Genomic DNA, 26,469 nt, shown 5'->3' with positions numbered 1-26,469 from the left:
AATTAAATCAGTAACCATATACATATATTTTTTCTAACATCAGTCGAAATAAATTAATCGAAAAAGTTAGAATAGATATAGCTGGTCAAGCAAATCTTGTCAGTATAAAAATAAAAAGGCTCGAAATTCAAATTTTCTATGGGACGATATCCCTTCGCGCCTACATTTTTCAAATTTGCCGCCTTTTTCTACTGTCAAGATCTGCTTGAACAAGTATAGATCCTAAATTGTGCATCTTTCTGAAGGTGACTGTACAACATAAGTTGTAAACATTGGCTTCACCACTAACACTAATGCATTGGAAGTGAAATAAATAAATAGCAACATTTATATGACACTTAAATTAGTTATTGACTAAAATTCGACGAATACTACGTTCGTTCTTTACTTCTGAAATGTTTCTCCGGGGTCACAAATGTGACCGTTTCTTTCTTCATTCGTCTGTTTGATTTTCCTATGATCGCCTCGTCTAATTTCTGGATAGTGGCTGACTGAGTAGGATATTCGCCTACTAGTCTTCTAACGGACGTTGGTCTGACAATTTGAACTTTTTCGTTGTTAACCATTGCCATTTCTGTATTTATCTTTTCTGCACTAGTTCTTTCTATGCTAGATCTGTAAAATCTTTTGACGGGCGGTGAACTTTCAGCCTCTTTAAAAATGGTAGAATCTATTTTATCTAATGTTTCAACTTCATCGGTCAGTTTCTCCTGTTTGACACCAGTGGCGTTTAATTCCTCCACAGTTTTAATTTCTTGTTTAACTATTTCTATAGACGGTGTACTTCTAACAGGCTTATCCGTGGTAGTAGTAATTAGAGTAGGCGATGTTGTTGAGCTACTTCTTCTTAAAGACATTTTTCTTTTATACTTTCTCTCAGTAGATTCGGAAGAAGTGGTTTTAACGTTTTCTACTGAAGTGTCATTTCTGTTAACATTTATATCAGCATTGACTGTAACTAATCGAAATTCTGAGCTGGTTTGTTCATTTGATTGTCTATTAATTGGTGGTCGAGATTTATTTATTCTAGGACCATTAGTGTTATTCGATGGCTTATAGTTTCTTGTTCCTCTGTAAACTGGAGCTGTTTCATTATTGGTTCGATGGTTACTCCTTTCGTCAACAAAAGGCTGTGGTGTAATAATTTGTATGGCGTTAGGAGCATTTCCAACCTCTATCTGCACATTTGGATTCTGATTATGGTTCTCTAAAATAGTGATTGCTTCTTTAACGCCCTCTACATCTTCAGGATTGGTTGTGTGACCTGTAATGTAAAGAGAAAAAAATGAAACCGTTGTCGTATAAACAGTTTAAAATATGTCTCACGAAAGTTTAATATCGATGGAGGTTATATTAAGTTAAATATTCTCTGTAAACGGGTAAAACTCTGTAGCTCAGTTGGAAGTTGGTTGGAAGAGGGGCGGGCTGGTCCCATATATGGTCGAGAATTAGATTCTCGCCCAGGACAGTGAGTTTTTCCACTTTATTTTATTGTGGTGTCGTTTGCAGGCGTTTCTGCTTAATAGAAAATTAATTTAGAAAGCCTAAATACAATTGCAAAAGAGTAAATGAAGCTCTTTCACTTGTTACCAAACTCGACCGTATCTTCTTACGAATTATGTGACCGTTCTTTACCTTAATCAAATTTAAATCTCTACTTACTGTTTTCGTCTTGCATCTCTTTCTTATAGCTAGAGAAGAAAGTGAGTGCTTTCATGAGCTGGTAGCTTTTCGAAACAGGGATGTTGGTATCGTAGAGGCGGCGGGTACTCGGGCAGTCCACGTAGAACCACCAGTTGCATTTCAGAATTGTCTGGTCGAAGAGGGTCGACTCAGGGCAAAGGAAGGACTTCATAACTAGACCATCATCGGTGAGGGCGCACACGTGGAATACCTGAAATTGAGATGGAATTGTGTTTTTTCTCAAGCAAAATTCAATAAGACTCAATCTTCATCTTATGAATTGCATAGGTTATCAATTATCATATAGCATCAGGTTGCATTATATTTGTTTAGAATCAATTTACTTGAAGTTTACACATTTAGATAAAAAATCAAAAAACTGAAAGAAAAAATATATTCATCCGAAACGTATTCAATTTTGATATTATTTTTAATAATAAGGTAATAGTTTCTGTATATGTTTGGTGACGTGAACTTAAAAACCTTTACTATTTACACATAAGTTTATGTAAACAAAAGCTCGATAACTAAATAAAACTATATTAGGTATACTCACAGGCCAATTCGAGTTTTAGTAATTCGATCTACTTCTGATTTTTTATCGATCTGTCAGTGTCAAAAGTAATGTTATTGGTTGAATAAATGTCACTTTTGTCACTGAAAGATCAGCGTCATATCGGAGACACATCAAATAATTAAAACTCGAATTGGCCTGTTCAGTTAAATCGCAACTTTCTATTCGACAGGTAACTTTAAACCTTAAAAACCTATACCCATAACCTTCTATAAACGTACATCTGATAGCCTCCGTTCCGTCGGGGTTGAAAGGTACATTTCACATTTTATTTTAATCAATTAAGGGTATGGATAGGGTACATATCAACATAGTACTGTCGCCATCATATATATCGGAGCGGCCAAAGTGCACACAAATATCTGAACACGCCTCTACTGTCAAGGCACTAGAGCGCGTGTTCAGATATTTTTGGGTAGGTACCTCGGCCACTCCGATATATCTCCGCCACTCGATGACGACTGCACTTACAGCGTGAATGAAATAAAAGCTCGTAAAAGTTTATGTTCAATTTGGTTCCCTGACAGCACAAATGAGTAAAGTTTAAACTGGAGCGTTTGAGCAAAAAGTCGTCAATGTGATGCATTTCTCCGATTGTAGTTATCTGACGATCTGGACATGATCATTAAACATTCCAGTTTTGCCATTCGTATCACTTTCTCTTGCTGACTAAATCATGTACGAAATTATAAGTTAGATTGTCTTTTCATAAAATAATATTTAGATCAACTCATTGATTCACAAACAAGTAAAATATTAACGACTTTAAGTACGTATGATTAAGCATTTCACAGTAAAATGTAATTAATATTTTACAAAACTTACCATACATCCAAGGCTCTCATCACCGTACAAACCAGGGAAGTATTTTTGGTCACCGCAGTGGAAAGTTGTGTCAGGCAGATCCACCTTGGATTGGAAGTGGTCGTCAAAATTCTTCTCATAGCCAATGGGGTAATACTCTTTAGGGGCGTTCATTACTTTACCCGATGTGGGGAACCTATTTAGAAGAAATGATAATATGGTTTTATACAGTAGCTATACACGCATTTTTGAATATATAGATCATATTAAGTTAGCTACTGCAAGTACCTGGCTGGTTTTTGTTTAACTTGTGGTACAACGATTTCTGGCTCTGACTCTGGTTCGGATTGAAACACTATTGGCGCTTCAGTGGTCGTTGTTGTAGTCGTCGTGGATGTCGTCGTTGTCGTCGGCAACGGTACGTTCGCGTACTTGTTCAACAACTGCTGCTGCCGTAATGCTATCGCCGCCTCCACTGCCTCCATTGATATGTTACCGGCTTTGGCTATCTCAACAATCTTCGCATTTATGTCTTCCTTGTTAAACTTTAGGGTTACGTCGTCACCATAACCGGTTATAGAGTTATAGTCGTCGACTTTCTTTGTATTGTACACAGGATAACTCGCCAGATCTTGGATTTGTTGAGGAGCAGGGTCTACAAAGTTAGAAATAGGATTGGTTTGGTGGAAAGATTGAGTATTTTGATTGAAAGAGAAAGTAGGTGCTTTTGAAAATGGAACAACTTTAAATGAGTTCTTTAAGACTGGTGCAGGTATGATCGTCATAGCGGCCTGGGTAGGCGGAGCTGCTATAGGCATGGGAATGAATGGGTTCAGTGTAGTCGGTATGGAGTATAGTTTTGGAGTGTTGACTATGATGGGAGTCGGTGTGATTCTGTAGAGTGGCTGAGCCATATGTGTTGCAGTCATCTGTGATACCATTCTGGACACTTGTTCGTGTGATACGTGTGGGTAGTTCTCACTTGGATAAGCCACTCCGGCTTTGGCTTGCGGGACTTGCAGAGGAGTGTAGACTTTGGTTACTGCAATCGGGAGGACGCTTATATTTTCGTCTTTCGGTGGTAATGGCTTAAATGGTGGTACGCCCATGGGCAGTGGTTTAGCCATAGTGACGGTGGGGTTGACCCTGGTCAGTTTAGTGGGCGCTTCGATGGTGGGCCCTGGCACGATGATAGGCCGCATGGTACTGGATGCCCGGCGGTGCAGACTTGTCAGTTTGTCCATTGTCGATTGGCTCGGGCGGCCGGGTGGTGCAGGTGGCCGCATCATAATTCTGTTTTGTTTTCCACGTTTCTGAAATAGGTGTTTACCGGCAAATTTAGTAAAATCACTGAAAATTCGTTCTAAATTAAAAATGTTCAAACAACCATATAGTGTTTTAATAGTTTGAGAGGAAGTCAAAAGGAAAGGTTATGATTTATAATTGTATATGTTATGTAATATTTACATGTATGTGTAAATTTGAACTAGGTATTCTTTTTATTACGTGTGTTTCTACTGAGCCGATATTGATATACGATTATGTATGGGTCAGGTAGCAGATACATTTTATTTTAACCTATTTCCAAAATGTAGGGAGGATGTATGAAAAAATCCTAACCAAGTTTATTTCCTGAACTTTTTATTATTTAGTTACCTCTTGCTTCCCAGCCTGTCTGCCTGCCTCAGTGACAAGGTTAGGGGGCGCCCCGTTCTTCACACTGACTGAGCGCCGCCGGCTCGGATCCAAGTTGGTCAGGGACTGCTCGAAGCCAAGCTCGTCACCCAGGCTGAAACCTGGAATTTGACAAGGATATTGTTTACATTCAAATGCAATAATAAGTTGTATACAGATATCTAATTCTAGTTGCATAATTATAGAACACTCAAACACTCAAAAGCAGTTTGCCAAACCAAGTCGCACTCATGTGTTCATTTTCCTTATAAAAATCATATTAGCAAATCCTGTTGATGTTTTAGATTTTTTGAAAATAGTCGAGTTCGTCTTTTACACCAGAAACTTGTTGTGTTCTACAATCACGTACCTAGTCTTGCCTTTTTGCACAGAGTTGTAAATAAAGTAATCAACTCATTCAATTGCTTTAGAAAGCCACCGAATACATTATTACAATCTTCTAGTAAAAGGGTATTTATATTGAACCAGGTACTTTGTAAGTGATACGAATTGTATTCTTTAATATTGCAAAATATTAATTTTCTCCTTGAACGACCGTGCTAGAAACTACGCCTTATAATAAGAAGAAGGTATTTGATATAAGATTCTGCAAGACACTGTAACCTTCATACTTACCTACATATAATTCAATTTGCTACCTGCTTAATAATACCCTTCTTGTACCTGTACCTGCTATTTATATCAAGCATGAAGAACATGCGATATTATATTACTATCTCGTCGTGAGTAATGAAATTTTAATGGAGTTTAACGGTTTGAAATGCAATAGTTTGTAAGAAACGCTTATAAATAACAAATAAATGAGATTTTCAAATATTCTCTAACACTGTGAATGCAGATTGTATTCACAATTTCACATATCTTGAAAGCTACAATAAAGTTATTCATAAACATTTATTATTTATAACTGCTTATAGATTATTCGATATTTGACAAAACCTACTCTAGTGTCCCTAGTTAGCTCGCTGTGTTTGAACTTAACCTAACTGGTCCATATGCAGCCAACCTCAAGAATAACTAATCATAAAAACAATACACTCTTTTTTTTGGGCAGTCGTGTAAAAAAGCCTTCAGTTAGATATTATATTATATTGTAAGTATGTGCAATTTAGGTAGTTATTTAATTAGTGATGTATTATTTTATAAATCCTAAACTGTCCAATAGGTAATGGCAATGCATTTCTCAATACAATATTTGTTGCTTGTATCGCTAGGAGACTAGAAATTTTTAAATTGGTTATGCACTTCAGTACTACTACAACCGTACACTTCGAAAACTTGCATCTGTATGTCAACCGGTCACCGCTTCCCAGTAGAATACCTACAAAGATGGTTCTTTACACCGGTAGAAACACCAGAAATGAGTTTCAATTGCAAGCAGACTAAACTCGTCCCTAAATCTACATCTTTAAAGCTCTATGTCGTATTCAGAGTGTTAAAGAAAGGTGCAAAGACATCAAATATGCATTGGTAACGGGTTCTACTTAGAGGTAACGTACTATATCGACTGCACAACCATCATGCAGGTGTTTTCTAAAGGCAAGGTCAAGAACGTAAAACTGGCCTTTGCTATTGTATTGTATGCGATGAAAAGTTTATAAAAAAATGGATGACATAATCTTCTTGTTTTATAAAGTCAATACAATACAGTGTTGTTGGATACATTTCAGTAAAAAAGACATTTACCTATGCTAGCGTGCGCCTTTAGTCCGCCAAGATTCCTCACTCTGAAGAGACCAGATTTCTTGAAAGCACAGTTGATTTTGAAGCCGAAGTCTGATTCTAGAACGCATGTTGGCTGCGCAATTTCTGAAAAAAAAAAAACAATAAATAATTATGTAATACAGACAAATGCAATTAATAATTAATTTAAATATTGTATACTAGTTGAGGGGGTTTATAGTTTATTATAAGTAATTTAAAAAAAAACTCTAATTCGACAAACGGCCACATTTTACGCACCTGTATTGGATATCTGATCCGCTTATTAGTTTTCCATGTTATTGATTTTTTATACTAAGTACCTACTTATTTAATACAAATTTTTAATAGTATTTATGAATTTATTTACCTACTATATCTAATTTTCTTTGAAGTTTAGGGGGAATCCGAAATGCGAGCACTTACTTACCTTAATTAAACTATAAGTATGGAGAAACAGCAGCGGCTGGTTCAGGACATAAAATATAAGGCTCAGTAGATTGACCTAGATTTCACCAGCCCACGTGACAAGGCATTAAACAACTAATGTTTTGTTTGCCTTTTAAGACGAATACAGAATAAGTGATATCATAGGCTAAATACATATTCAAGTGGCCACTGCGTCTATCAAAACAAATACTAAGTAATTTGGTAATACAGTTTAAAAGTAAGAGGCATTTCCGCCGTCGGGTACCTCCTGTGAGTCACTGTGATAAAGTGCCTAACTTAATCTTACCTTAAGTACACTTATAATATTATTGTCCTTAAAATACCTAATAATTTAGTCTAAAAAGGGAAAATTATTTGGTTCGTTAGAAATGTAAAATGAGATTTTCTGCAACAGTCTTTAGTCTGTACTGTAAAACGGATAACAGGGAGTTATGTTGTACCTATCAACGCCCAAAATCATTTTTTACGAATGTAGAAATTCTCGTTACCTATTTAGCAGTCATTTAATTGGCTATGCAGTCTATTGTTTGCTAAACACAACAACTACTCCATTTTATTTAAAATCGGTTTATTGATGAGTACACTGCATGAGGATGATTTATTAGCATATCCTCTCTCCGCCCATACGCACGTCCCATCCATTCACCCGCACCTAAGCCGGACTCGCTTTCAAGTCAGATGTATTGCATCACTTTCTTACCCAACAAAAAAATCCGGACCAGATCCAGTTCCTTACAATGTTTAGTATTTAATATATAGATAACAGATAGGACTTAAAAAATCTTATATTTACTGTCGCTTCGTTCGGCAATTCCTCGGTAGTATAGTATACCTACCTACTATTAATTCTGTTAATCATTGTAGAAGATATTACCAGTACCAGAAGACAGTACCAGGTTCTGCTTTCTTCACTATGTTGAACGAATATATTCTAAGCCCATCACTCAATGTAACAGGATAGTCATAATATTATAACTACAACATCGTAACAGGGCAGCTTTCAAATTCAGCGTTAATTTTCCTAGTGGCTTAGCTGTTTTTTATCCTATGGCAAATCTCGACGCACGTTCGTAGTTTCGTAGCGACAACCATACTTAGTAGCAAATTACTATGATTGTAAAGATGGTATAACTCTACGTGATATTTCTGCACATAAGTAATTTAATATTACGCCGGTTACTCAACGCGGTTTCTATTTCTACTGGACAGTTTTCGCTAGAAATGATTACACCCGATTGCTTTATCTGGATTATAATTAAAAATTATATTTATAATAATTACAAGTACTTAATGGCTTCTTAAATTGAAGTATTATTAGTTAGTACCTAGTGTCCATGGTTTTATTAAAAAATATATAGGTACCTAATAAAAATTTATAAGACAAAAGTCAACTCAAATTATTAAAAATTTCCGTAAATCAAGGCACTTGACAGTCGCCATCAGACATATCTTAACACATAGTCACTCTTGTTAAGGCGTTAGAACGCGTGTCCAGATATTTTATAGCACCTCGGCCGCTCCGATATATCTGATGGCGACTGTACATTTTATAAATGGATAGGTAGTTAAATAAATTGATTTCAGTGATTCTTTTTAAATGATTCATAGATATTCATTGAAATGCCGTGAAGAATTAAGTAGGTAAGTAGGTAGGTATCGATTATCCATTGACCTCAGAATCCTCCTAATCACTTGTGAGATATATATATATATTTTACCCAACCGCGTATTAACAGACAATGGTAGGAGCCATGCAATCGGTATTTAATTTAATAATTTACGAATTTTTCACGCAAACAATGGGATATTTCTGCACTAAGCACAGATCAGAAAATGCTTTTGGATTTGGTAATCGATTAATATTTGTGTCATTTAACTTATTTAGAAATGCTTAAATCCGGTACTTATTTTGCGTAAAGATGAGCCTTGGTTATAAACAAAGATGATTTATAAAGGTACTTAATTTAAAGCTAGAGTTATTCATGACCTGTCAATCCTAAATATATAGCTATTTGAAGAGCTAAGTTGTTACTTTTAGGGCCACTTGCGCCAGCCGTTAACCCATTGTTATATTATTGTACTGGCTGGTAACCATGATATCTCCAGGTTTAACCGGTTAACCCCGGGTTAGTGGTTTAACCCTGGCTGGCGCAAGTAGCGCTTATCGACATTGCCACCACTGTTTTTTTTAGTTTTCCGTTACTGAAGGGTGACACTCGAAATTACTAAGCTTTCGCGGTCGGTCCGTCTGCCCGTCTAGATGAAATGTTTCGCGATTTAGGTATAATAAATTAAATTTAAATATGAATCAGCCAGTGCGTCGTGAACTGCTTGCGTTACAATTACCACACGCGGATGCGTTAACCTTTTGGACGCCAATGACCGATATATCCGCACCGTAGGTTCAACGCCAAAGACCGATTAATCGGTCACAGACCACAGAGCAACATCGATCTACTGTGCATATACATAAAGTTCAACTTCGGTTTTGACACTTAAATGATGTAGCGTCTGAGTGACAGCTTTTGTGTTTGACACGGCGTGGAAAAGGTTAAATACAATTTGCCGCCTTTTCCGGTTTTTTAGTCTGATGCCATGCTACATGAACGGATTTTCTGTTACAGTAAAGAGCAGTTTTTTTTATTCTTTCTATTTTCCTCCGTATTACGTTAGCAGGTCCATTTTAATTTGAGATTTGTTTTAATACCTATGCTCTCCCGTTCGTTGAACCGATGTTGAATAAGGTAAACAATCGTATGTCACGAATGTGGTCAGCCGGATGTTTGGGAGAAAGCCCGGGCTGCTTGCGGACAGGTAGCGTCGGCAGCGTGAGGCAGGCAATCGCTCAGCAAAATGGCTGCTGACCTTTTTTGGCTAAGAGTGAATGACCATGATTACTTATATGAAAAAAATATTGCTAATACTGACGCAAAGAAAATAATCGATATAAATTTGTAGTTAGATGTTCATAATGCAATGATTTTAAAATACCTATACAAGATTTTGAAATCTATAATAAGCAATGACGGCATAAACACAAAATGTTTTAAATTACTTTTGGTATAAAAAAAAACAATCAATAATTAGATTATTCATAAACCTTATAAACCTTCACTTCATTATAATATACATGTATAATAATATATAGGTATGCATAGTTTTTCTGACATTCCTTAAAGTAGTCTGTAGTAGTGGTGACTGTAGTGAGTTGTCTCATATTGTAACGACAAAGGAATTCTTGTGTATTGTGATGTTAAATTGCCCGCTAAGTGATAACTTATATAGGTTATTGGTGTTCTTACTTATACGTCTTATAAGCCGATTAAGTCTATCTTGCTGATTATACTGATTGCTTATAAATTATTAAATACCTATTAATATTTTAGAAAACTATACCTATCTGTATAATTTGACAATGAATTTGACACGTAGGTACTTCCTATATCGATAAACTCAATTATCGATGCCCGTTCTATATACTAGTGATCACTCAAAGATTTGCTTGTAAAAATATGTTTTTATTAAAAGTGTAAAAATCAGATAAAATAATAACTCAATTCGCTTTGATATAATCAATCAATAAAGAGGTTGAGATAATATTGACTATTTCATAGCGCAATAAGTATTACGCCCTACCTTTATATAACCTAGCGATTATTTAAAATATGCTATGCGTGAATTTCATACTTGTCTTCAAAACAATAGTTACAAAAACACACAATGTTGGGGGCGATCACTAGTATATAGAACGAGCATCGATAATTGAGTGTATCGATATAGGAAGCCCTACCTGTCAAAAAAATTTTCCCCACGGATTCCTATGTCTGATCATTATCCATAAATTTTCGCTGAACATATAGGTACATATGGGTCAAATCAGCAGCATTTACGGTCCCATATCATTGGCCTTCGTTTTATTTCTACTGAACGCGACACCCAGAAAAGTCACAAAGTCTCACATTAGGAGGAATAAAATTATCAACAATTTTTGTAGTTCAGACTACAAGTGTTACTGTTGTCAGTTACTTAGTTCTATATAATTTTACTATCGTAATACAATAAAATTATATAGAACGAACTAACAACTGCAACACTTAAATTACTTTATCTGCCAATTTGGCATGAAATCGTGTGTTGAAGAGTTATTTGTAGAAAGAAAAGTGAAAATAGTGCGACCTAACGAAGCGTGGAGCGGCAAGCGTGTGTAAATTGTATGGACAGCACGTATTAGCTTGGACAATAATAACTGATACATTTCAGACAGAGAAGCATGGTATTTGAGAGTCCACTGGGAAATTTGCGATTATTGGGACAACTAGCTGTGATTTCACTAGCTAGAGAGTAGCTTAGTACCTTATAAATATTTATTTGTTTTACAAGGGGGCAAAGTTGTTGTTTAACCGCTCGTGCTAATATTGATACCCGAGCAAGCGAAAGATTCCAAAATTGAACCACGTGCGTAGCGAGTGGTTCGAAAAATGGGATCTTGAGTGTTACGAGGGTTTCAAAGCACGAGGGTTAAACAAATTTTGCCCCCGAGTGAAACACAAAATTTTTCACCACACCAACCCGAAGCAAATATTAAATGTAAAATATCAAACAAAATCAAACCAAATCAAATCAAATGAGTGTTATTAAATATTTATCATCCAAAATCATCATTTAAAAGTCAATTCTACCAGCAAACATAAGATGAAAACGACTCCAAATTTGCATTTGATTACTTTGCCTCACATGTGAATTACTTTTCACTTAACTCGTTCGAGCGACGACAGCAGTGAAACAGCAATCTTACTCGAGTGCCGCTAAATCGCCGTGAAATCGCCGAGCATCTCACATTGTATTACTTGCATTACACATTGTTACGCTTGTGACGAGTTATCGATGTCGCAGTCGGATTGTATAATCCGCCGTATTACATTACGGCTAGCCGTTTTACAAAACAGGGGCGTTTTGAAATGCGGCGGTTCGACGATTAGCCGGATTGAATGCGGCTGAATGAAAATCCGCCGGAATGTATTCGGCGCCATACGTTCTTCAAGACGGCTAGCCGTAATGTAATACAGCGAGTCATTAGCCGCCGCTTTGACAGTTTTTAGTGCCCATTTTTAACACTCGTGGCGCTGCCTGACATAACAACAACAAACTATGAAAAACGCTGGGGTGTTCATCAAATCTGGAGTTCGTCGGACTGTTTCTTTTCAAAAAACATTTCCTTTGCAACTTAACTAGACGGAGCCCCGCTTCGCGGGGCTCCTATTTCTGAGCGGTTTGCCCTTCGGGCATCTGAAGCTACCTAACGAACCTAACCTACCTAGCTATTGATTTAGTGAGACGTCCGTGAAAACATTACACTTTGGGGAAAAAAGCGTAGGTAGGTAAGTAGGTTAGGTTCGTTAGGTAGCTTCAGATGCCCGAAGGGCAAACCGCCCAGAAATAGGAGCCCCACGAAGCGGGGCTCCGTCTATTTAAGTTGTGAAGGAAATGTTTTGGAAAAGAAACACATAAAGTGCGGTGGGACCATGGTAAAAATAAATTAAATTGCAAACATTGTCAAACTCCGGTTACGTAGGCGACCGAAAGAATGGTCACTCTACAATTTAAATAGTAGATACGATGCGGCTAAACGTAGGCCGCCTTATTGAAGAACGTATCGTAATGACAATCCGGCTAATCGTCGAACCGCCGCATTTCATTGTTTTGTAAAACGGCTAGCCGTAATGTAATACGGCGGATTATACAATCTGACTACGACATCGACATCACTTTCGTTTTTGTTTCATTTCATCGGATTACAAGTGGTAGTAGGAATTTTCTAGGTAACGTAGGCAACTTAAAGTATAGGTATTTGGGAATGTACAATGTATTTTAATATTTTAACTGCCACTTTAGCTCAATTGTTAATGACGAAATGAAAGGAAAAAAATATATATGTATAATTTTACTGCAAACGTCATATTCAAAAAACAATGAGTTATGTTGATTAAGTTAGTAACGAAAATTGTAGACATAATTGTTTAATTTTTTTTTGCTTATCATCCCATTAAGTAACAAGGTATTTTTAGCACGAGAGAAACGCTACGCCATTATTAACGATGCTCCGATATAAATACAATGCCGAGCGACGCTGTGAGGCGTAAGCGCCATCGACAATAAGGTTCCTTTTCATAGATAATGCCCCATATTCGTAGCAGCTGGCCTAGCCAAGGTTACAATCGCTATCGCTTCGACAACGAAACGCTTTGTTTCTCTCTATCACTCTTTCATATTAGTGCGACCTTGGAGGATACAACTAAACGGAGTAGCCATTAACAGGCTTTCCCCTCTGTCGAAAATAGGCGGCCAACGGTCATACACAATGTATGGACTGACGTTTATCTGACATGGCTATTTTTACGTTACGCATACATTTGACGTTCCCCTCCCCCGCAAAAATCGGCAGACTGTTTTGTACAGAAAATTACAGACATGGCGTCTCCGTTTGATTATATCCTCCAAGAGTGCGACAGTGACAGTTGCGTTTCGATCGCTACGGAGGGTAAGTGATTGGCATGTTGGCTACGCGGCCTGGTGCATTAACGTTGTTACGTCAGTCGAAACTCGCCTGACTAAGCATTTCACATGCCGCCGAGGTTTGACATGGGTTTTCCTGCACTTATCATTTAGAACACGTTTTGAATCTAGCCGTTACTCGTATTATGGTCAGACGAGTTAGTCTGGGAAATTCAGCGATAGACTACTTAATTTCATTCTGGTTTCGTTAATGTGGGACACATAATATGTCTAGTAACTCTAGTATAAGACGGCTATGGCTATGCCAACTATGCTTCACCAAGAAGCATTATGCGGAACGATACTTATTTACGAGTATATACTTATCATTACGTACGTATTGTGTGCTTTATATGTTTAAAAATATTGAGTAAGTAACTAACTACTTATATCAATGACAATGCTGACTAACAGCCATTCTAAGGTACAAGTAAGAAACATTTAATAATGAATTTATTAACCTATTATAAAAATCGTTTTTTTGCTGCAAGTTATGCAAATTTCTTTAAAAATATCAGTTTTCCTTGCTCTTGAATGTATTAGAATCGATAAGTATTGTAGTTCGCGATATTACTTTTACACTTTTATAAAACAAAATACATATTGTGATTGTATACCAAGTTTATACAATGAAGGCGGTGGCAATAATATTAACGAAAGGGGTTCCTCCCAGACCCGTCCATAACGTATCAAAGGTCACTTTCGTTTTCATGGGGAAAGTTACCGGTTGGCCGGGGTTGGCTTAAACGACATTTTATCTTGACCGTGAAATATTACGAAACGTTGTATAACCTGAGCTGAGAATAATCGGTTTTATAAGAATGACAAAAAGGCGTGTAAATTTAAGTGAATCTTTTAAATTCTTAAAGAAGTTTTTGCATATAAGTAGCCCACGAAATATGGCTAGCGCGATACATGTTTAAATTCATTAGTTACTCGTAGGTCGATCATTCATAACTATAGTATTTTTAAACTCATGGGTAGGTACGCTGACGGGTGCCATTTCAATACAGTTTTGGCGAGATTTGGCGTTTTTAGATTATACATTATATGCAGGAGATGACACCTTTCACCCTACCCATCGAGTTTGAAAATATATAATATTTAAAAAAAAATAGAGCCCACGATTAGCAATCGGCCCTCTTGATGATTTAAATATATAAACGAGGGTGTAGGTCATATGTAGGTACCTCATAATACTATCTATTGTGTAGGTATAAGTCAACGGCCTGATCTTGACCTATCTCAACCGGCGTCACTTACAGACCTGTAGCTTAACGGATATTACGTAACAGTCATTATAAACACATTATTGCACACATTGACTCGACCTAGTGATCTAATGGATGCAATGGGCACTGTGATAGGTATACGACTTAATTATATACGTGCAAGAACCAACCTAAGCTAAATTTGAGTGTTTTTTTTTATCTCTACTTTAAACGTTAGTTTTTTTACTGAGGTCCTTAAAACGTTCATTGTGGCACGGGCCCCATTCGAATGATTTTGGTTACCTAACAATTTATACAAATGTAATTAGAAACGAAACGCGTAAAAACCCGACTAATATTAATTAATTTTAATACTGGATAAATTGAAAAATAATGGATTATAAAGTCAATTAGGATTACAATATAAAAAATCATAGAATAATACAAACACTAGGTGTATACTCTAGAAGACTGACTTGAGCTCAAAAATGACCCCACGGCTACTGTGTCGAAAACGAATCGACTGTGTCGGGCGGAATTTGACAGCTTTAATACGACAGCGGCCTTCCGAGGGATAACATGTCAGCCCATATAAAATAATTAATTCCGATAGCCAAATAAAATGCCTTCTTGTGCGGTGAAATGGTGCCGCAACCATTCAGTAAAACATAATAAAAAGGATGGAATTAATTGGTTTGTGTAAGTGTAATTCCTGATCATGATAAATAATTATTTAAATTAACAGACTGTTCTAGACTAATACGCTAACCCAAATGTCGTAACTCTATACTAGTTAAATAATGACTTATGCCTTTTTGATACCGGGTTGCAGAATGGGGATAGCGTTATGCAACATATGTAATTAGCAAGTTGGCTATTCATTTTAATTTAAAGCAACAAGCAACTCCGAATATTTGTTTTTATGTAAAATAAAAATTACTGAGCGCTGTTAACTAGAACCCTGGTCAATAATGTGATGAAGATGATCCTTCCGGCCGTTTTCGACCATGGCGACCACTACGACTCCTAGTTTGCTCGGCGCTGCACTCTGGTGCGCCCGAAGATGGCTGACGTAGTCGATTTTCGGGGCGAACCCCCGCGCACAATGAGTGCACGTAAGGACACCGGATGTAAATATATATTGACTAATATAGTGTCAATACTATAATTGGCTACTTTCCTACTAGTCAAATCAGCTACTTTTTAGGGTTCCGTAGCCAAATGGCAAAAAACGGAACCCTTATAGATTCGTCATGTCTGTCTGTCTGTCCGTCTGTCCGTCCGTATGTCACAGTCACTTTTCTCCGAAACTATAAGAACTATACTGTTGAAACTTGGTAAGTAGATGTATTCTGTGAACCGCATTAAGATTTTCACACAAAAATAGAAAAAAAAAAAACAATAAATTTTGGGGTTCCCCATACTTAGAACTGAAACTCAAATTTTTTTTTTCATCAGACCCATACGTGTGGGGTATCTATGGATAGGTCTTCAAAAATGATATTGAGGTTTCTAATATCATTTTTTTCTAAACTGAATAGTTTGCGCGAGAGACACTTCCAAAGTGGTAAAATGTGTGTCCCCCCCCCCCTGTAACTTCTAAAATAACAGAATGATAAAACTAAAAAAAATATATGATGTACATTACCATGTAAACTTCCACCAAAAAATGGTTTGAACGAGATCTAGTAAGTAGTTTTTTTTTAATACGTCATAAATCGCCTAAATACGGAACCCTTCATGGGCGAGTCCGACTCGCACTTGGCCGCTTTTTAGAACTGTCAAAACGATTTTCTAATATGGAATTTATATGAAAACGTGTGTTTAAGTAGAGGAAAGTACCCAATTAATAAAGTAACGATGTTGTATATCATTTTAACGATACCCACCTACCGAAAAGTGTTTTAAAGAAAATTGGGAAACGACCACTGGCATTTTATAAAAGTCTGTATTATGTATGCACTGACGACACTGTTCCAAAATACATACTATGCATTAATAATATATTAAAACTTTTGGATGGACCGATATACATATATAAACTATAGACATGCATAATCTTAACAATAAATATGCGTCAAAATAATAATTTTAAGAATTGGTTCCCTCATGGTTCGTATCATCCTTATAAGGTTTGACAACGCCAAAATTTTGTAACGCCGCACAACTCGCGCAAGAGGTTTGACCATGGTTTGACGCATAGAATTTTGTTATAGCCAATCAAAACTTATATTGACCAATCATAACTTTTTTTTAATAGCGGGATATTGTTTATTGGATATAATTAAAAGCTGGTGGGACATATCCATAGAGAAGGAATAGCTGTCAGTGTCAGTGTGGCTGGGGTCATTTTTGGAACGCATTTTTGTATGGAGAGCGATGTCTATACAGTGTGTGGCCTATAACGCGGGCGAAAAATTAAAACGTAGATTCTACTCCTCAAACAATAAAACTTTTGTTCAACAACTTTTTGAAATTATGTAGTCTTAAAAATGGCCCTTTTTCAAACAAACTAAATAATATTTTCAATGTACTTTAAATTCCGTCTAATTGACATTGCCCGTCAGTCTTGTCACCGTACAGGCATAATCAATTTCGTAATACATTGCGTGTTCGATTAAATTTTAAAGTGTTTTAAAATACAAACCACAAGTTATTTTTAAAAGTCGCTGAACAAACATTGTATAGTTTGAGGAGTAGAATCTACGTTTTAATTTTTCGCCCGCGTTATAGGCCACACACTGTATATATTCAGTCACCGCCATTCTCTCATAAATTGACACTAAAGTGTTGGTCAACAGCAGAGTCGACAGCATCTAATGCAATCAATTTTACCCATAATAAGCTGTTAGCGAGTTTACGACACCACACAAGGGTCAAGCTATTGTTTAGCTTCAACATGATTTTTTAAGGCAAAGCTTGTATTTGGGCAACAGTTGAAGGATTTAATCTAACATATACATACGTACACACGTAACTCTTAAGTAATGTGTTACGTCCCTAGCGTACTTTGTTGTTTAATTTGTAGCTTGACTTGATTGTTAGATGGCTGCACAGGTTAATTAATGGTTATGATGTGACTATCCCACCTTATAACCCAATAAGCTACATTCCTACATTTCAATATTAATATAGGTAGAGGTAACTATAATCCATAAGTACGAAATATACATAAACGCTTCTGTCCATACACAAATAAAATCACAAAAAAATCTATTGACACCTCGTTCATCAATCATCATTTTCATCGAAATCGACTTAAAACTTTGACCTACAGTAAAACACATAAAACATAACATGCCTATAGTAGGTATCTGGGGGCACGGCATTTCCCCGCCAAGTGGAGCAAAACAAAGGGGCACGGCCGTACCATCCTTTTATCGAAGCGATTCAGGCCATTTTAGACGTCCTGTAAATTTGTGCTGGCTAAAGCTAGAACCCTGCACACTCACTCACTCACGATCATCATAATTAATTCTAAGATACTTCTAGCATACCCACAAGCTTCAAATTTTAAACATAAGTAGTTTTCAGCTTATCAAGCCATAGAAAACCTAAAAATATTGCAATATCAGTCACGTTTTAAAGATTTAAGAACTGCATAAGTAAGTTTATAGTCCCATATAAATATATGATATTACAAAGTTACTGGTGCAGTTCCTACAAATACTAAGTAAAGTCATTATATGTAGGTATTAAAAATTAAAGATTTTGATACGGTTTTAACACCCCCTGGCACTGACTAAAATAACCGACTTGGTTTCACTTTAAGTACATCTCAAAACTTTTTTGTAGTAGAAGAATTTCGTTACGAGACTTGCATCTTTTTTACATGTAATGTTTTTGATGGGATACAATATAAATTAGCTCTGTTCATAAATCTTCATTTGTGTTCCTGTAGTTGGGTTGATCTTTTCAAACTCCAAACGTTGACTATGGTTCATTATAAAAGATGAATAGAAAAAGTAAGCATCATAGTAAAAACGTATTGTTTACGACTATCAGTCATAGGTATCAGTTCCAAAACTTTCTCTAGCGACTATACTCGTACAAAAGAAATATTAATGGCGTCTTTTAACTCTACCTAAGTACAGTAAATTAATAGGTACTATGAGTTATGACTGTAAATGACAATACGGGCATCCGACTGCGTGTGAATGATGCTTATTTGATACATCTAATGGACATTATTAGAGTTTCATAAAATACTTACATTCATGTATTTTATGAACTAGATTAACTAGAACTTGGCACCCACACCTAGATCTCAATTCTTTTTCCATTAATAAATTACATTAAAATTAACTATACTTAAATAACTCGTAAAACTAAACAAGGCCTACTACTAAATCTTAATTTCTTTTTCCGGTAACTTCAACGATGCATATTCTTAAAATTGAACTTGGCTCTCGTTTCACATAGGTATTTATGTTTTTCATGGGATCCTTTACTAATTATCGCTCCAAATTTATATATGTAACAGGATTCGTGTTCAAAGGGTGGATTGTGGTTGTATATGTTATTGCAAAGCGAGGTAGACGCCCAATCGAGTGCGCGAGTGCAAGGTCATGGGTGTAGACTTTCGAAACCGATTACCGACTAGTACGGATTACACCTGTTTCGTGGCAAGTTTGTAGATTCGATACATTAAATGCTCAGTATATTATGTCTAAGACGTCAAACATGAAATAATGTTAAAATCAAGAATTATATAGGTACTTTATATAGGTTAAGTTAGACCAAACTCGTCTGCGGGATTTTAGTCAGCGTCAGCTAGAAGGCACCAGATGCTTTTGCAAACGGCAAGAAATAAAAAATTCTTCAAAACTAAGAACGCTAAAAACTATTTTACAAACCCGTGGAGCGCCCTACCAAGACACGTGTGATGGTAACTCCATACTATTCTTGGTTCTGGGCATTCCACGGGTTAATATAACTAAAATAATTGGGCTCTGCATAAGTTCCCGCGTAAAGGACTGGACTTTTGAATGAACATCAAATTAGTCGAGGATGCTAACGTTCTTATCATACATCCGTTTGCCCAGTTAAAGAGGAATGATGTTAATTGCGCGACAGATTTAAATGGGTGCTTCCAGACTGCCATCACAACACTGACACTATTGATATAAGAGAAAGTTTCCTCGGGCGAATGCGATCGGTAGTGACCTTGTTCGGAAAGAGTTCAGTGCAAGTAATGGCTCGATGCAATGAATATCCGCCAAGTCAAGTGTAAGGCGTGTTCGCGGAATCGCGGCGGCCGAGTACGATTCGTGATGGTTTTTTCACGATTCATTTATGCCGTCCAGGAACATAAAGTTGAATTCCTAAAATGTTGAAATCCTGAAATGTTGAATTTGACTTGAACTTAACTAGGGAGCCCCGCTTCGCGGGGCTCCTATTTCTAGGCGATTTGCCCTTCGGGCATCTGAAGCTACCTAACGAACCTAACCTACCTACCTATTGATTTAGTCTGATATCAGTGATATCCGTGAAAATATTATTCAACATTTTGAGAATCCAACATTTCGATAATTCAACATTATGAGAATTCAACTTTCTGTTCCTGGAGGATTTATGCTAGTGACAATCGTACCAAGCATTGGATCTATACCAAGTTTTCTTTACTCATTCATGATTTGCAATTGCATTCTGGGTCGTCCATTCAAGTATATATTTATTTGTCTATCTTTCGACGGATGGAACGATGGTGGAACGGATGTATCTACCTACAGTAGGTCTGACTTGCCATACCTCATTGTTTCTTGATTTCTGATAAATAACATAGAAATTTATATAATTACTCACAGTTCTTAACTAAAGTCTACGGTGTATATATGGTAACGGGTTTCTGCTTGAAGTGTCTCTAATTAATTACATCAATTTAATTTGAGAAGTCATTGTTGGTGCTGCATCAAATTGATTTTCCCACGACAGCGACAGTCGTGTCGTGTGACATTGACCGCTGCAGTCAAGGTTGTACTGACATATTCAGTACAAATGCAGCTATGTATCCGGCTTGCCATATTATCAGACATCAGCAAATAACTTTTACCAACCTATTAAAAAACATCCTTTTGCTCTCTTTATGTTTGGTATTATTGCATATTTAATACAATCTGTCTCATTTTTATTTTAAGTATAGGTACGCATAATAATATACATGCTTAGATTGGTTGCTTTTCGCATTGAATCCGAACCCATTAAGTATGAATAAGAAGAACAAATAAGTAATTTCACTAGCTTTAAATAACACTTTTTCATGTATACATGTAGAGACTGCAATCAAATTTATATGTAGGGTCAGCAGAGATATCTACAGCTTACTGTACTTCTAATTGATACTGCGTTCTTATATTCAATCTTCTAATATTTATCCCTTAATTTGACAGATCGTTTTATTGATTAAAAAATATCGTCTTAGACAAATAAGGCTAAAATATTCAAACAACCTGTATATAGAAAGAAAATAAAGAAAGAAAATACATTTATTTACGTCACAGCAGTTAGTTACATAATAAATAAGAGAGTATAGGCAAGAGTGACGGACGAATAACAGACCCCCACTGCACTCAGCGTAATGCTTGAGGAATGATTGTATTATTTGCTTTATTAGAAATGGCACCTCGTGTGTTTCATATTTATATTCAAGATCTAAGTAATTTAACTCTTCTATTCCCAAAAATTTAAGACAGTGAGAAAAGATACCTACCAAATTCTCACAATAGAAAAAAAATCGTTTTTTCGTATAAGTAACTATTAAGCTCTTACTTACAATTAGTAAACGTTTGCAACAGAATGCCTTTTGTGAGTGAAAATTGTTGCTCAACGGAAATATTTCGTATAATAATTACTAAGTATACCATTGTTCATATTTAACTACTCAATAGTCATCCTGCATAATGCCCAAGCATGTTACACAATCATCCTATGAAGGTTGAAGTAATAGAGAATATGTGAATGTATTGAGTGAGGACTGAAGGTTTAACTTTAACAAAGAACCGATATTTGTTATTCCAAATTAAAACCTATTCAAGAGGTGTGAAAACCTATTCAGAATATCTCAAAAATAAAAGGTGGACATCACGCTATTTTCATAATCATCAGACTTCATAATAGTTATAATCAAATACTTCACGTTACGCTTATCAGACTTTCCTATCATATATATTCTTGAAGAATTTTTCTCCGAACATCCCATCGTATGCCGTACCTACCCGAAGGCTTTTTCTAAAACAGATTTTATTTCAGACTGTACAAATCATTTCATGTTCACAACGCCTTATTTTAAGGTTTTGATAAGTCAATAGCAAGATATAATAGAAAGATCAGGATTAAGGAATATTGCTAGGACATTCAACCTCTCGAGTAGTTTTCGTAATATGCTATGCTATTGTATTGTTGTCTTTCCGTATGTCATACGACAGGGTCAGTTTACTAGAAAATACCTATCGCCAATTGCTTTCACTGTTCATTGTTCCCAGGCACTCTCTAGCTGTAAATATTGACTATTGTTGCAGGGAAACGATGGAAATCTTTCATAGTCAAGTGAAAATTTTCCCGGCGAGACGAGTAGTGTATACTTTTTAATGTTATGTTATTAATAACATTTGTAACAATATGGGATATGAACGGAGTAGACAAGCACTCTTCTCAAGCGATTCCTTTCAAGTAAGAATAAGAACTTATTAACTTAAAGTTCAAGTTGCAAGCTGCAATCCATTGGCTTTTCAGGCGGCAAAACTGCGTTACTGTTGTTACCTCCTACTTATAAATAAGTACATTCTAAAATCGGTTTTCCATTACAATGTATTTTTACCTCAGTTGCTCGGACAAAGATGATACTTAACAGACAGTGAGCAAAATTTTATTTTGCTCCGAGTATGAGGCAAAATAATCTTGAAAAAACTGGAAATTAAAATATCATGGTTGTGCCCATTTGACGAAGCCTACGTTGTGGATTTGAATTTGTCAACCTCAGTGAAGCGCATAGAATTAATATGACTAGAACAACTGTCAATCTTCAAAAGTGCGACCAAAAATGAAATGCAAGTGTGTGCGTAAATTGTCTATGTGAGATCAAAAATAGTGATGTCATGTTACAACATATTAATAATCTGTCGATGTTTGATTGCTTTATCGACTACTTTTTCAAATGTGTTATTTTAAACGTTAAAATTCTACGACATTATGACGTATAAATAACACTTGCACTGCGTGTGCTATCAAAATCGTTGCAGACTTATCTTAATGTAACTCTTACTGTGTTGGAAAGTGAAGTTTAAATTTATCGCTAAACATGAGCACCTTCAAAAAGGTATAACAATCGTTATTATTTGAAGTCGGTTATAAAATCTAATATCTTAATTATGTCTTGTGAAGAAATAATTACATAGCTATTAATATACCGACAAGTTATCGATGTCTGTCATATGAACATTTTGTCAAGCCCTAGCGTAAAGTAACAGGTTATGTTTTTACACAAAATAATTTAAATTATAGACTAATATGATAAAATATTAGCACACAAAGGAAGAAAAACTTATAATGAAGTTTATAAACCGGCTTCCTACATTTTTTACGCTGTTAATTTGACAAAATATCGTTATGAAAATTTCGCTCGGAATATCATAAATCCTCTGAAATGAGTATTTGCTTGGATTATTTGGCACTGTAACACTGAAATCCGACACACTACAATACACCATCTTCGCTGAATTACTTTATTTAATACTTTTTGTCCTAATCCGTGTATATTTTTCAATTTGAAAATTACCGTGATACGCTCTTGGCCGTCCGCGGCCGTCGTCAAAGTCAAAAGTGGTTACGTTTTCTCATTGGTAGTCTGACTTTTTCGCACTCATGGGATGTTCATATACGTGATGGCTTCCCTTTCGCACACTTCAGCTGTCTGTCAAGCGCGAGCAGGAATTGTATGTCTGTGGTGAAGCGCTACCACCTCCATAAAATAATTTTGTCAGAACACTACTACCTCTGTTAATGAGAACCTCTATAATTAAGACAACTATTTTTAAACCTGGATATTTCTTACAACCTGTTCCAATGGAATACCTGGTTAACGGGCACGAAATTGCTGCTCCCTTGAGATGTAAACTAATTTTCACTGTAAGTATAACAGCAGTGGTAAATAAGTTCATATTAATATGTCAGATGAACTAATTCCAATTCAATTCTAATCTCATTTACACCACCCAGCAGAGTTGCAAATTAAAGCAAATATGAGGTTGCAAAATTAAAAGCGTTAAGCGTGTAACGTAATAAAACAATAAGCTAGACATTATATATGGACCGATAGCCATCTAACACCGATTAGTTTAATGACTGTACCGCGGGTAATGATAAATAATGACGACAATTTGACGTTAATTTGACGACATCTGTCGCGGTTGACGACATTATGCGCCTTGGTCTGTTCGGTTAATATCATAACGAAGGTGTCTTAATATTCGTAAAAAAAAAAATATCAATACGAGTAAGTTTAGCTGCGGGTTAAGTTAAGTGGGCCTTCACATTAGGGTCTGTTTACATATTATATTGGGACTTAAAGTTTATTGCGACTTCAAATTTCGCTTAGGTACTTTTTTCTGGCGTTTATTATCAAACAGGCCCCGGTAGGAATGCATGTTAGGTACCTACACTTACTCCACAGCTACACTTACCCGTAATACCCGAATTGACCTTACCATGCAATTTTATAGCATTATGGATGCATCACTTTCCCACATAACATAAACGAGTGCGAGCGGGGTGTATTGGTATTAATTACATCTGATTAATTATCATAATCAGAGACTATGCCTCCTACTATAACAACTATGCGTATTCGGAATTCGGAGATCATACATACAGACATGATCACTTAGACTTGTAAAACATTGAGACCATAGGACATAGAACTCGGTAGGAGCTGTAGAGGAAATGTAAGTACTAACATAGATACACTCATTGTGAATCGTGAAGGAAAACGTTATGACCATGTGCACTTGTGTAGACTGAGATGAATAAGTCCAATTAATTACGTATATCAGGCAATATGATATAACTTTAGGTGTCTATATATAAAAAATAAACATACAAACTAAAACGTGGACTATTTAATCATGTAAATTTAGCAATAACCTGAATACTAATGATAAATACTTGCCTAAGGAGGTAATAAATAGTCACTTCACAGCTTCGGTTTGAAATGTTTTAAGACTGCATGAATATTGTAGGTAAAAATAAAGGTTAACCATACATTTTAAGTACGTAAGTATGTAAATTAAGTAAAACAGTCAATGGTCACCATAAGTTGAAGACAACTAACAGCTGAATGTTTCCCGCTATTTTTCCACAACACTTACAGTATTCATGAGTCTAAGGTGGTTAGTTTTCCATATCATAAATAAATACAAATTCCATACTTATGAATATTCTACAGACTGGCTAAAGAGTAAACTGAAAGCTTTTTGCAGTTCAATGCAAAATATCCGCTTTCGTAACAAGTAGGCATTGTCCGGTTAAACCAGTCTTGTATATCCTCACAATATAATCACAGTTCACAGTGACACAACCAGCTCCGTTAAACGTGAATGTTACAGAATTATTGCCCGTTTGCGGTAAATTATGGTTATTGTTTTTATGACATAAACTACTGTTTTCACATCATAGAATGTAAGACTTTCTTCGAGTTTCATTCAATGTAATATAACATGTATGAAATATGTCAAATAAATTCACGAGACTCATAATAATATTAATAGGTATACCTACTTAAACCCTTATAGAATCCCTTGTCCACCTTTCCGTTTGTCCGTCTGTCAAGACACTTTTGCTCAGGAACGCGTCAAGCTATCAAGCTGAAATGAATATCAAATACTCAGGTGTGCTACCTCTTAGAGGTTATGCTCCGTTTATGGCGCATATTTTATATTATAGGGAATCAAACCTATATCATGAACTTTCCGTTCATCAAGAATCGTGAAAATTGGCAAGAAGGCCAAGAAGTAATGCAGCACAAGTTTAAGTCCGAAAACCGTAGATTTGTAGTTTGTTACATAGCATTTTTTTTATTTTTTGAAATATAAACTATAAACTTATTTGCATTATTAAGTTTAAGTTTATCCCTCAGTACAGTTTATCTTCACTTGACTGGCCTTGTTTTTTACTCAAACCACTCCATTTTGTTCCGTAACATGATTTCAGGAAAAAGTCATTTTTATTTTTAGGTATTCTTGCAATCATTTTATCATAGCCTTCTGTCTAATAAGACAGCAGTTAAAAAATAACGGTTAGTTATAGTCGCGTGCCCACTATCTTAATAACCCATCGGCGCAAGCGCTCTGTGTGGATATCTGACATCTGCCTGACATCGCGCACGAGCCATACCAAAAAATGTTAACTTGGAACTTTTCGGTTCTGTTTTTGTGTCATGATTAGTTACTTTATTAGATATAGCAAACAGCGAAACAAACGCTAAGCTATTGTTAAATTTTAAAATTAACCGCTCTATAATTAAGTGCCTAGTGGTGCCTAACGAGCGCGAAATCGGAGGCCATCCGTCCGTTTCAAAATTATTTTTGTATAAGTAGTCAATTTACTTAAATTAAATACTAGTTTTAGACTTGAATAATGCAGACAACCTTTCACTGCTAACGTGAAAGTAAAGCATACATACCTACACCAAAACCATTATCAAGTGACAACGTTTAAAAAATGAAGAAGTCAACGTTGGCCTTAACCTTAATTTTTAAGCGCCAAACGAGGAATGGCTTTTTGCTCTGAATAAAATGCGCAAAATGA

At 36.0% G+C, this 26,469-nt stretch overlaps 1 protein-coding gene across 2 annotated transcripts in view; it reads right to left on the bottom strand.

The window, feature by feature from the left end:
* Positions 1 to 222: 222 nt before the first annotated feature.
* LOC134648188 (uncharacterized) overlaps positions 223 to 26,469 on the bottom strand; it is a 46,989-nt gene continuing 20,742 nt past the window's right edge. Inside the window, exons 2-8 of one of the 2 annotated variants that reach the window (XM_063502680.1) lie at positions 6,443 to 6,565; positions 4,718 to 4,857; positions 4,044 to 4,374; positions 3,350 to 3,716; positions 3,083 to 3,257; positions 1,663 to 1,894; positions 223 to 1,264 (exon numbers count right to left, since the gene is read on the bottom strand). In XM_063502680.1, coding sequence (XP_063358750.1) covers positions 372 to 1,264; positions 1,663 to 1,894; positions 3,083 to 3,257; positions 3,350 to 3,716; positions 4,044 to 4,374; positions 4,718 to 4,857; positions 6,443 to 6,565 — 2,261 coding nt within the window. In that variant the 3' untranslated portion in view covers positions 223 to 371. Of the gene's footprint in view, positions 1,265 to 1,662; positions 1,895 to 3,082; positions 3,258 to 3,349; positions 4,375 to 4,717; positions 4,858 to 6,442; positions 6,566 to 26,469 lie in introns of both variants that reach the window. The other variant, XM_063502673.1, reaches the window with a different exon arrangement.

The sequence above is a fragment of the Cydia amplana genome, chromosome 1 (assembly GCF_948474715.1).
Source record: "Cydia amplana chromosome 1, ilCydAmpl1.1, whole genome shotgun sequence".
Taxonomy (NCBI): domain Eukaryota; kingdom Metazoa; phylum Arthropoda; class Insecta; order Lepidoptera; family Tortricidae; genus Cydia; species Cydia amplana.
Note: the sequence above shows the minus strand (reverse complement) of the source record. Positions and strands in the feature narration are given on the sequence as shown.